This window comes from Trichoplax adhaerens, genomic scaffold, assembly GCF_000150275.1.
Source record: "Trichoplax adhaerens TRIADscaffold_3 genomic scaffold, whole genome shotgun sequence".
Taxonomy (NCBI): Eukaryota; Metazoa; Placozoa; class Uniplacotomia; order Trichoplacea; family Trichoplacidae; genus Trichoplax; species Trichoplax adhaerens.
This window is the reverse complement of record NW_002060945.1, coordinates 3,666,780-3,680,103: the sequence shown is the minus strand read 5'-3', so window position 1 is coordinate 3,680,103 and position 13,324 is coordinate 3,666,780. Positions and strand designations below refer to the sequence as shown.

General features: G+C 33.6%; 1 protein-coding gene across 1 annotated transcript; it reads left to right on the top strand.

Annotated features, from left to right (window-relative positions):
• Positions 1 to 6,789: 6,789 nt before the first annotated feature.
• Positions 6,790 to 12,131, top strand: TRIADDRAFT_23084 (uncharacterized protein; the record flags this gene model as incomplete). The annotated part of the gene is made up of 22 exons (XM_002110914.1): positions 6,790 to 6,851; positions 7,055 to 7,174; positions 7,317 to 7,494; positions 7,578 to 7,677; positions 7,753 to 7,834; positions 8,149 to 8,217; positions 8,289 to 8,359; positions 8,437 to 8,529; positions 8,618 to 8,784; positions 8,887 to 9,015; positions 9,136 to 9,205; positions 9,283 to 9,364; positions 9,438 to 9,492; positions 9,622 to 9,871; positions 10,178 to 10,275; positions 10,342 to 10,479; positions 10,556 to 10,669; positions 10,981 to 11,115; positions 11,207 to 11,303; positions 11,427 to 11,509; positions 11,608 to 11,823; positions 11,910 to 12,131. The coding sequence occupies 22 exons, from the start codon at positions 6,790 to 6,792 to the stop codon at positions 12,129 to 12,131; spliced, it is 2,631 nt and encodes an 876-aa protein (XP_002110950.1).
• Between the last annotated feature and the right edge of the window lie 1,193 nt (positions 12,132 to 13,324).

Here is a 13,324-nt window from a genome sequence, read left to right as displayed (position 1 = left end):
ATATATTTTATGACAACATTAATAGCGCCGTTTAATTATTTCAATACAAGTGAATGACCTCGTCAAAATAATTTAAGGACTATCTTTAGAGTGTAGGAGGTGAACTATGCTCTATATTTAAGATCCGGATTGCTATGTATTTTTGACGGTATTTACAACGATTTATTATATTTCATTCTAAGTACGGAGAAAGTACAATTATTATTTACGATTTCTACAGAATCTTGTAGCTATTGAATTCATATTCGATCATGTCAACGTTAGCAATGTGCTTGCTAATTAAGTTTTAACTTACCAAGATAACAATCAGGACGTTAAAACTCTTAGGAGGATGTAGTCGATACTAATAGTACGATAAGTTAATTTATATTTTCCCATACTCACATCCTATGGTTTACAAATACAATTTTTTACTTAATAGAAACAGGAAGTTACATTCTAAGATATCATGAGTATATCGTATCGGTACAACAGCAAAGTGTTAGTCAGTATGCCTGATACGAATAAATCTATAGTAGAGTGAAATTTTAAGAAGAACTAACGTGGACAAAATATATCTAATAATTAAATTTAAATCAGTTGATATGACAGAAGTTTCAATGATAAGTAGGTAGTTATTAACCATTAATAATTAAATACCGTGTCATATTTCATCTTGAAATACTTACTCACGATACTATAAATTCCAGAATGACGAAGTAGATAGTACTGTACACCTTTAAATTAATTGCCCTAATTGATATTCTATTAAGTTAAAGTTTCGTTGTTTAGTAGACGTTCGTCGATATCTACTACACTATCCGTTTATCCCATATTGTACTGCGGAGTATTTAAAATTGTAATGTACTGTATGTACATAATGGTGATTTGTAGGAATGCTCAAAAAGCAGCGATTGCTTGTACATTCTTAGTAGATTGACATTTAACAGTGACAATCACAAAGGTATACTTTAATTTGAACGACTTGTAGTGCAAGATGTATACTATTAAGTTATCAAAGTGGCACCAGCCAGTCAGTAGAATAGACGACCGTGAATAGAGTATAGTCAATGTGTAAAGCTCTTGAGCCTGATTTTAAATGCCATTAAAAGATTACCATTATTTTTAATTACTTCTCTTTTAACCGTTTTACGTATGCTGTTGCTGTATATTTTCCTGCTGTTTAAATCTCAGTTAAGGTACGAGTCATTAGGGTGTTTTCGATTTTGGGGGGTTTCTTTTCGGGTCGTTCTCAACGCGTACGATATAGAATAATGTCTATGCCAACTACTGTACTTAATTAGTAGTCGTAAAAATTTTGAATTTTATAAAGTAATACGTGTACGGTATGTACAGTATACGCGTATAAGCTGTTACCAAAGTGAAATACTGCATGCTGATTCTGACACTATAGTTGGTCATGATGTATGAAGCATACATGTTAGCAAATTAGGCGGAAAATGCATTTACTGTACATACATACGTATAAAATTTATCATACTGAAAATATCTCATTGATAGCGGTCTTAATATAATAGCCACGAATAAATTGGGTTACAAATTGCTACCGGAGTAATAATGATACGCATACTTTATAGTAAAACTAGACTCGTTATGGTCTCGTCTGAACATGCTAAAATGAAGTAATTGTACCATAATTTTAGAACATCTTTCTCTCTAATGTTTATCATAATATCAATTTTCAATGAGCTTAAGGAATGTAATGTCTGCTGATTAATTAAGAGGTCGCAGAAAAATAAAACTTGCCGAGTACTTAAAATCGTATAGCACTTGAGGGTAATGCCATTCCGTAATGTCATTGATTCCCTATCTAAACTTGTCCTTTTCTATTTGTATACTGTAGTTGTATTTCCCTTAGGCTTATTTCAATGTAAGTTTGAAATATCTTATCCTACGCTTCTTTTAAATATACCTAAATTAATATGAGAACGTCACTACTGACATAAATACTCGTAATGTAGCAAAAAGTATTCATAATACGGTATAACTATGAAATACTGATGCTAAACGATTATACATACACTATACGCGTAGCTTCATACGTATATTCACATTATGCATCGGAATTGAATTTAGATTTACTTTCTTAAATAGCACATCAGTATTAAAATGATACGACGTAGTCAAGACTGATAGTGATAGCAAAAGCTAAAAACGATTATGGTTGCATACTGAAGTTGAAAATGTCGATATTTATATGCTTGAATGAGACATTTCTTACAAACAATAACATTTATGCTGATGCCGATACTGGAGCCGGAAGGGTTCAAGTCTGGCGCTAATTTGATATATGAGAAGTTGCATATATTAATTTGTAGAATGAATAGTTCGCATTCATACAAGCCCTATGCTCATCACTTCGAGTCTGATACTGCTAGTAACAACGACTTTCTATCATATCGGCAGTAGAGTCAATATTATGGAAGGTTTATCGTCTCTTTAGCTGAAACGTTAACGTGTTAATGATTCTATATATAATTATAGGTATCTGATGAGACAATAAATAAAGATGTTTGTGTTTACTTAATTAACAGTACATTATATAGAAAACTGTCTCCCCGATACCATGGACGTTGTACACTACTAGCCTCGTCATTTGTATAGAATTCTTTGTAAAAGCTATTCTACCGATACACTAGACACTGAATATCAATGGATATGTCTAAAATGAATTAAAAAAAAATGGCAAAATCGACGCCAATCAAGTTTAAAATTTGAAATGCACGAAAGAAACTCTTTGCGATTCTTGTTGTCACTATAGATACTCATAGTCCAGTCAATCACTTTCCTAGCCACCGAAACCCTAAGCTTCATACAGTCTACTCAATACAGTATACTGAACCGTACTGAGTTGATATTAACAGGCCACAGTATACAGTACAATGTACTGTATTATCAACATGGTAAAATTAGAAAGTTTTTCATACTGTACAGTACAGTACAGTACAGTACAGTACAATGCTACAGTACATACTGCACAGCACTACAGTGTATGTACTGTGCATGAGACTCAGCAGCACCTCACTCACATCAGACTGAACACACACACCTTCTGTAGTGCGCTGACTGCTGTCATTTTGAAAATGGCGGAAGACGAAGTAAGTTTGAATGAGCTATTTTATATCATGATGCTACATTGACATATTAAACGGAAAGTTGGTTATTTGTGTTATGTTATGAAAGAAGATACATGTCGTTTCAGTCAGCGGCATGACACTGCTGTAATATTGATTCTATTGTACATCTTAGACTGTATGTTGAACTTGACTCCAGTATGTTGGACGATCATATTGATGATCGATGGATTCATGATTTTCTTTTGATTTACTGTAGTCCGCAGACGTGCAAGAAATTGTCGACTATACCACTGCCTCTGATTGGGAAAGGTAAGGATGTCAATTTTAATGCTTTCGCATCTTATGGGATAGAGTTCTAATCGAGTTTATCCACTCGCAATCAACAGTACGAGGATTGATAGTACACTCTACTGTATAGGAATGCACAATCATACATTACTAGATATACGATGGTACATCTAGTAGTCCATGACACAACAATCACCTTACTGCAAATAGTAAAGTGCTCTCATCATGGCTCTCATTGGGAATCAGTAGCACATTAAATTCAATTTGATGCCAAGTGTACTGCACTGGGCATCCTAAAGACCGACAGAGAAATTTGTAATGATGTAATTTCTCTATTTTTTGGTGCCACATAGTGTAATGATCATTAATATCTAAGCTTCAAAATACCTGAAAAGTAGTTACAATAGACACAGATAAAGCAGATTTTAGTAATACTAATGAATTCATTACAACACATTTACCCTACTGTAGAGTCAAGAGAGTTCAAATACTGTGCTAGCCCGTTAAATTCTATAACATCAGCAAATATCAACTGTATTCATTCCAGTCGCTCAATAATACTGTACTTGCCAACACCCGCATTTTGAGCTACGCTAGATACCGTAATGCGATCCCTTTATAGTTATAGAACATATACAGTCTCTTCCAAAATTCTCGGAAAAGCCTTTGTTGAACAAGATAATTAGTCATATGATAATTACTAGCTTACTATCCAGTTTCAGGATCGATTAGTCCCATTTTCATTTAGTGTTAAGGAAACATGTGTGCAACATTTTTTCGTTGTTATGGGACGATCGAAAAATACTATTGAGTTTAATATATCAGTATAAGTGCACATAGATACTGAATTGGTCGTTGAAAGTCAGCGATAGTTTATGTTTGGTAATATGACGTAAAAAAAGAAACACTTACGAACGAGCAGTAGACTCAATCATGGTAGCTGCGTAAATAAGCAAATGAATAAATTTGTCTAGACAAAATTCTTCTCACTGGTCTGAGATGGACGATGATATACTGTGGTTTAGGCGATGATACGGATAGTAAAATTATGCAAGCGCTCTTTATGGTCATTCATTATAATTATCTGTCGCTGTTAGATCAGTTTGATGAATACACTTTCCGAGTATTTATTGTAGTTATAAGTAACGTAATTTAAAAGGCACATATTTTATTTAGTTTACAAATCATATCTATTTGTTGTGCTAACGATCATGATAGTTGATTCAGTGATTGGTCAAGAACTTGATGTAGTCATAACGGTTCTACCATGATGATGCAAGTAAATCCGAATCACTTTACCTTATAAAGAAATTGATTACTTTGAATCACAACATGTTAGGGACGATACTGATACTGTAATGGTATGTGTAGGCTCTGCTTTTGCTCGACAGTACAGTCTACTCGACGTACTAAAGATTTCTTTGAAGTATTCAATTGCTTGACTATACTACAGTATAGTCAAAATATTCCAAAGTACTCCATCTTTTCATTTATGATAGGTTTATGCAATACCACGTGTATGAACAGACAGAATCTTATTGTCAGAATAAATATAAAGTAACATCAGTAGTTAGCTATTGCATCAGATAGTTTCCTAATTAAAGAATTCAGTCTTCATCAATGTTTCATTAGAAAAATACCCTCAAGGAACGAAAATTTGAGACACAAACCACCTCTAATACTGTACGATAAGTAGTATTACATAGCAGTGATACGCTAATGTTCAGTTCTGATAGGTCATGGAATTTTTTAGGCAAGTAAATTAGTAAATATTGCATTCTGAATTCTCACTTACTGTCTTAGATCCGACGATTTTAAATGTCCCTCATTGTTATACCTTCGTGTCTCTAATTAATACAACATTGTGGCATATGCTACCGTAAAATAATGTATACAGCCCACGATTTAACCAAAACTATCCTATTATGGTTCTTCTGCAGTTTATGGAGTTACTATAGCGCAGACTAGTTTGCGAAAATAATCACTTATACTTGCAGTTACGGTCTTGGAGTATTTGAAAACTATCGTACGTGTTGTTGACATTACGCCACAATCAATCTGGTAAAAAAGGATTTTGTGCTATTTTTAAATTGTATTCGATGAATAACCATAGCCGTGACCATAGATTCTTAGATTTTTAAATGAATAGATGTAGATATTTTAGTTAAACGCCCTGTTTAAGTAGACATATAACAATGCTAACATAGGAAATGCATTCTTGCCTTTGTTGTAATAACAGAATTTTCTCCAAAATTTAAGCTATGAACGAGTAAATAAAATGCAGGATATTAGCTATCGGTGAAAGATTGAAGATGCTTATGAGCCTTAGTTTAGCTTATAATAGTTAATATCGTAATTATTATTATGGTATACTTTCAACAATATATCCAATACTACAAATATGCCAATTAAATTACCAAATGTTGCAATCATTATAAAGCCTGTAAATACATTATAGTAGCCTGAATATATTAAATGAAATACAAAATGGCAAAATTGATGATGTAGAGTTTTGTATTTGTTATTACTGCATGTTTTCAAAAATTTTTTAACTCTGCTATATATAAAATACGACTCAGGTTTATAGCGGACTTAGATGAACTAATAATCCAGTGGAAATTGAACAACAGTGATCAGTCTTCGGCATCTCAGGTATGTATATCACAATAGCCAAGATTCTTCATCTATAACTATAACATTATTCAGTCGCTAGAAATTAATGTATACTCTTAGCGCAATAATCTTGAGAGTGATTAATGTTCAGATCGAAGCTTTATAGTCTCAGATACAATGATGGCGTTATGGAACTTTGCAATGAATTTAATCAGAAATATAGAAATAAATCTCACTTTTTCTATGTAGTAATAAGGTAGCTTATTACAGTACATTGCTATAAAGTCCGATATGATTATATTTTTTCCTAGCTATCATACTGTAGTACAGTTGTATTGATCAAAAAATTGTCATGCGGATTCTCATATCTACTATTCTACGCTAGATTGCTGCATTGATTCGATCAGATTTTGATAAAATAAAATTAGCTTAACATGTACATAAATTGTAAGAGTGACTATTACATAATTATTAATTTTACTAACGTATTTTTGAAATTTTTACAGTAGTTATTAAGTAAATAAGGCGAACCATCATATCTGAATGTTTTTCGATTGTGATTGAATTTAACATGAATGCTTAGGAGGATGAAGCTCGAAAGCAACTACCAGATCAACGACATCAAGAAATTATCGTTTTCAGAGAATGTCCATATTCAGTTACTCACTATTGTTATAGTAATGTGAAAGGACCTGATGGAGTTAATGATGGTATTTATTGCAAAGAATTTTTTTCATTATTACACTCACTTTTTTATAATCGTTAAGATTAATCTAACACTATATATATTTTAGATACTTTTCTTCCAATGATGTACGATATGCAATCAACAATTAATGATTTTCCATCGAGAGCTCACTGTTTGACTCGCTGGTAATTGTCATAAGATAATTTTGTTAATTGAAATGTACTTCCTAGCTACTAAACAAAGTATAGCGCATTCTTTTATAATATTAGATAAATAAAATATATTTGTCACTATATGACTTCGTTTAAATTTCAGTAGTCATTCATAACGAATTTAGCTCGTAGTACGCATAGTGAGTATGACTGACAACATCATTATTTCCTTAAAGGTACGGAGTGAAAGAATTCATAACTATTACTCCTGCGAAGGCAGAATATGCTATCACGAGTGAATCAAAAGGCAATCAGCTTTTGAGTGCGGTATCTATCTGTCTCTCTAATACAAAATGGTAGGTCATGATTGCTTGTAATCTGAAAGCTCGTGCATTATATTCGATCCTAGTAAACTAAATACTAATGTCGTCAGTGATATGCTGTACGATGCTCTCCATTGTTTCGATTTTGTTTCACTATTTCATTTTTGTATTGCAGTGAATTACCAATATTTTTACAGCTGCAGCAATTACGACGGCGACTATATGTTGGTCTGTGCCTCAATCGAAATTTCCGTGCCAATTTCGAGATGGTACAGTTGAACAATACCCCATCTCAGTATAGACATTTGTCTGGATTAATAGATATTTTCAAGTCTAAATTAGTAAGTTTATGTGTGATAGAAATTTTTAAAGTAAGGAATATCATTTAACTTTTGCAACGTTTCTAAATGTGAAAATAACATTTTTTTAACTTCAGTGTTCATATATACCTTCTGCGGAAATATCTGTTTCCATTCGTCAAACTTATATATTAAATTGCTTTACATATTCGCCTTGGGTGCCACAGGAAATACCTGGTATAGTACTGATAGAATATTGTTGGTTTATTTAAAACTGATATGTGATGATTTCTGTTTACTCTCGTTCTGTAGACCTTTCAAACTATATAACCGGAGGCATAGGCACTTCTGACTTTCAATCTTTACCTTTTGGCAGCATAGAAGATCCGATCACGTATGTTTCCGTTATCGTAGGCTAAGTATAACACACTCATTTAACAGGTTTATAGTGCTAATATATCATTAACAATTAGTGAAAGATTACTTTGGCTTGTTGAGGCATGCAGTCAAATTTACGAAAACCGTTCGCATAACCTTTATCTCTTTTAGTTCTTTATGATGTAAATTACTTTAAAATTATGTAAATTTTTAGTTTCGTTAACTTTCTATAAGTAAATGGTCTGAATATGATTGATAATTCCGACAAATATACCAATTTTTAATTGCAATAAGGTCATTACAATATCTTCATTTTTCTTTAAATCGCAGTGATATCTATCTTGCAGCTACTTGGCCAAGTGTTGCAGAATCGGCTCTTGTTGATAACAACTTGTACAGGTATGTTCATGCATATTAAATATTTAATTCAAAGCTTCGATTTCACACTACATCGATATTCTTTACGTAAGTGATCTAGACCCATATGAAGCACCTTTATGGTCTGTAAGAGCTGTAATGACGAAAAAGCCATGTTTATTAGGTGCCGAAACATACACTGAAAATCAACTATTGCTTCCGCTTGCCTTGATACGATTTTTTTATTCGGTTATATTACAGAGAGTTACTTGAGCCGCTTCATAGATGTATGTAGAAGTGTTGAAAGTACTGATGAATTAATCGGTTTTGCGAATTTTTATGACAATGTCGAAAGTAAGTATTGTTTACATCTGCATTTAAAGTAATACATACATCGTCTATTTCTACGGTTGAAAATATTGACATCTATCCCTTCACTTAGTGGACAGTCATGTCGTTCAGGCCTTAGATAAAATCACGGACTCTTCGGTGCATCCGATTCTTGATAAGGGCCTGGCGCGCATTGTGTCTAAAGCGACGAATCGTGTAAGTCGCGCGGGGAGTGAGGAATCGCACATTCCTTCAGCAGTCTTGTCTACAGTAATGCAGGTACTGAGGTGTTGCAATACTGTCTAGTGTATGCTATTCCTAGCCTTGCTGCTTAGATTTGTTTATCGTTTATTGTCTATTTTAATTCAACTATGCCTTTAGTGCCTTTTTCCTGATTCAATAAAAACCGAAGACAGATCTTATGGCGATCAGTCGAGCAGCTTTTACCACAATAACACTGCTACGGATTATTCTTGGCATCCGATAAACAAATACAATAGCAATTCATCTGTAAGTTGATTACAAGTTAATGTATAGCAAAAACTCGATTGTGATTAAAAATGTGATTGAATACGACAAGTGATGACCTTAAAAATTTTTTTATTTCAGACTGTTATTCGGGGCTTGAAGTCTGCTCCTGAGGGTAGTCTGACACACACACTAGCAATAAGCTTATGTATAATCAATAGAAATTATGGAGGTTAGTCGAAAAGTTTTAATGTTATCGCTAAATATTCTTCCGAGATTATGTGGTTAAGAGTAATTTTTTCTTACAAGGTCTAAGAGCGATCGCTCATCTGTGGCGAGAATTTATCATGGAGTTACGCTATAGATGGGAAAACAATATCATTATTCCTATGTATGCCATTAATTTTTAGCGTATTAAATTCTGAAACAAGGGGAAATATTCATGCTCATATCTTCGATCTTAGGTTGGAATTAGAGGCTCCAAACTTGCAGTTTAGTCTACTACATCAAAAGTTTCAGGTACGTTCGCTGGTGTCATGCATGAATGTTTTAATTTCTCAATGGGTAATTATGAATAGTGCCATGTAATAGGTAATATCATTTTCTCCGTGTCAATGAAAATATTCTTATGACGTGCCTTTGATGTAGATGCTTAACTGTTGTATTCTACAACGACGCAAACGTGAATTACGATCGCATTCCGAAAATCTTATTTTCAAATCTGGGAATTCTTTAAGCTATGGAAAGATTATGCGATCTATGCTAGAAAGTCGCGAAACAGAGGAAGAGGTCCTGACTAGTAAATTAAATTATAGTGATGATAGAGAGGAAGAATCTGTATCATATCAAGAAAATGTAAAAGTTGATGGCGATATTTATGTAAAAGATAACGCATCTAGTAGTGAAGATGAATTCTTCGAAACAATGGAGGAATATGAGGCGGGTGAAGTTATGGAGAAGTCGGAAGAAAACCAAAGTGAGAATTCAAAGGATAATACAGATACGGTAGAGAAACATGAGGCAGATAAAACCGTTGATACGCTGAAAGAAAGCCAAATTGAGGATTCAAATGGAGCAACTGATACTTTAATTAAACCTGGAACAGATAACATTGAGAAGTCAACAGAAAGTTATGATGAGGATTTGAAAGATGTCACTACAACAATGGACGACCGGAATGACGAAATCGATAGTACAGATGAAGACGATCGTAGTGATATGCAAATACCTATAGGTGTAAAGGAAGAATTCAATTTATTACTTCTAGAAACAAAAACTCCCATGAATATTCCTATCACCCAGGTAAAGGGCCAGTTTTTGAGATTAAGCTACCATAGAACTTGATTTAATTGCTGCTTTATAATACAGGATCCAACTCCGATGACGGAAGATATGTTGTCAGAACAAGCTGAGATTCTTACTAAACTTGGAACATCGGAAGAAGGCATTCGTATTCGTGCTCGTATGCAAAGTGCTTCTCTCTTATCGGACATGGAAGCTTTTAAGGTTTTGCATTTTACTCCAATATTAAATTACGAAGGTACGTACCAGTAAACTAAATTCTTTCTCATTAAAAATTTAGGCGGCAAATCCGGGATGCATCTTAGAAGACTTTGTTCGATGGTATTCACCGCGCGATTGGATACCGATAGAATGCAGCGGTAGTCAAGAAAATTTGACTCAAGATAACGTTTCTGTAATTGAAGATGACGATAGTGATTGGCATATGATCACTGATGATGAGGCGCAAGATGTAAATAACCAAGAAAATCAATTGGTTTCTGATGTAAACGAAAGTACTTCTAAGGAAGAAAATAGTAGTGAAGGATCTACTGACGAAAGTGCCAATCGCGTTGGTCATCCTGGAGCGAAAAATTTTAATGAAAGGGGGCACAATACGGATAGCAAAGATTATTCGTATAATCCCAATGTAAGCTATTTTTATTCAAAGTTATTACTGTAAATTCTCTTTGTTGTAGATTGAATTGAATTTTGTATCTTTTACAGTGGTATACGCAAGGCCATCTTAGCACTAGAATGCGCATACCTGGTAATATTTGGGCGGAGGTATGGGAAGCTGCTAAGCGCAGTCCTGCTTATAAACAAAAGAGGTTATTCGATGATACGAAAGAAGCGGAAAAGGTAACTTATGTATACTAGATGAATTTAAATACCTAAATACTGTCTATTTTGTGGAGTAATAGATTATTACTGACATTTATCTATTGTTTAGGTTTTCCACTACCTTAATAATTTAAAACCATCTGAAGTAGCGCTGCAGTTACTTTCAGTGGTAGTTCATGCTGCCATATTCCGTGCTAAATCTTTAGGTAGAGTATTACTATGAACTATATGTACAATATATACCTGCTGATATATTTAATCTAATTTATAAAATAGATTAGAGATGTATTTTTAATCTTTCCCTCTTACAACTATTTGTTTTATTACAGATTTATCTAACTTACCAAATGTAAATACCATGATTGACAGCATTGTCAGTCGTGCCTGTCGTTTAAGTGTTAAAGAACATACAGTTGACATCATTCCCCTATATCAGGCACGTAATTGCTTTTTTCGGCTTTCAATTATTATTTGGTAAAATGGTTATATTTATTTCATTATACAAAATAGGATTTGCTGAAAGATATCAAGAGCATAGAGTGCATAATTTCAGCACGTCAGTCTCTTGCTGCAAAATTTATATGTTACGAAGTTGAAGATTATGGTCTAGGGAAGCTGGAAGGCTTTGCTGGTAATCTTTTGAATCAACCTGAAGTTACAATCGAGGGCTCTGGAAAGGGTCTATTAGGAAAGATCATAAATCAAGCGTTTGTTTCATCGAAGAAGGTTTTCATATAGTCTATTTATATACTTAGGATACATTTGATTTGTATGCGTATTAACGTAAACTTTAACTAACAAATTTATTTTAGTTTGCTTTGGAGACTTTCAATGAACCTCATGTAGCCAAGCAAGAGTTAAGTTCGTCGAAGCTAGGCTTAAGCGAAATATGGGCTCAGGAGTTTATTTTACGAACCCAGCTAAGTAGGCCGGTATCATCTTCTAGGCCAACTCCGCAAAGATTATATAGTGCCTGTACAAAAGATGAATTCAGGATGGCGGGAACGTTTTGCAATGATACTATATTTCAGTAAATAATTCTTCGATTGTATCACGTAGGCAAATTATATAATTATTCCGAATTTAAGGGCCTCAGATTATTGTTGATTTTTTCTGACTGTATTTATATTCCTTTCTAAATCTTTCGATTACGGCCGTTAAATTCTAAAGTACTTGCTTTATAGAATTGCAACTTTGTGAGATATTTCATATTCATTCAAAATTATTGTTAATATATGTGATTTTCAGGAGTCTAGCACAATTTATTTCGTCTCCTTATTTATATCAAAGTGGCTGTGTTATTTCTACAGATCGAAACAAACATTATAATTAATTATGTATGTAAGATTGATATCAAATTTGGAATGGTTTAATTAACTTAATGGTTAGTTGTTCTACGCTTAGCTCCCAAATTAAGCGTCAATTTTACTCTAAAGTTCGCTGTTCTATATCAGCATCGACTACTGTAAGTTGATCGTGACTGATTGCATAGAGAAAATGATATCTTTATTATCACAGTATATTGTGTTGCTAAAATAAATTCAAATAGCAACTATGATTTATGGACCAGAAAGTGTAGAAATTTGTATACTGCATTAATTATAAAATTATGATTATCTAATTATAATATATGTATGTTCTATATTGGTTAGCATTTTAACGCTAACCATACCCAGTCAGTCCGATAGAGCAACCGGGTAACAAGTATGGTACATTTATCGATCAGTACACTACAGTTCAATTGATCAGTAAAACAGTTGGCCTCCATACGATTGCCTAAAATTTTGACTATGCTGACTTGTATTTGTACTGGTAAAGGCATCAACTATGCCAACGGTGATCAAGTCAGCACTGTACTTGCATAGCACAGTAGTGACTTCTAAGAATTTTCTCAGTATACTGTATTAACTACTGTAGTGCCGATTCATCTTCATACTGTACCGTATTTATTTTTCTAGCCATTGCATGCGTATCATCGTCGGACATTGATCATGTGCCCGAGATTTTCCAGAATCCAATGGGACCCCTAACCGTGTTCAAACCCTACTGCGCTATATCGCAGACGCTAACCATTACAGATTCAATGCAATGTCTACCGTACAGTCTGTACTACATAGCTCTATTGTAAAGGTTGTTTCAATACTGTGCATTAATTAAACATATTGATGTACCATGAACAGCATGAGGTAGTGAATATGGTCGTCGAGTCTTTCAAATAGAACAAATG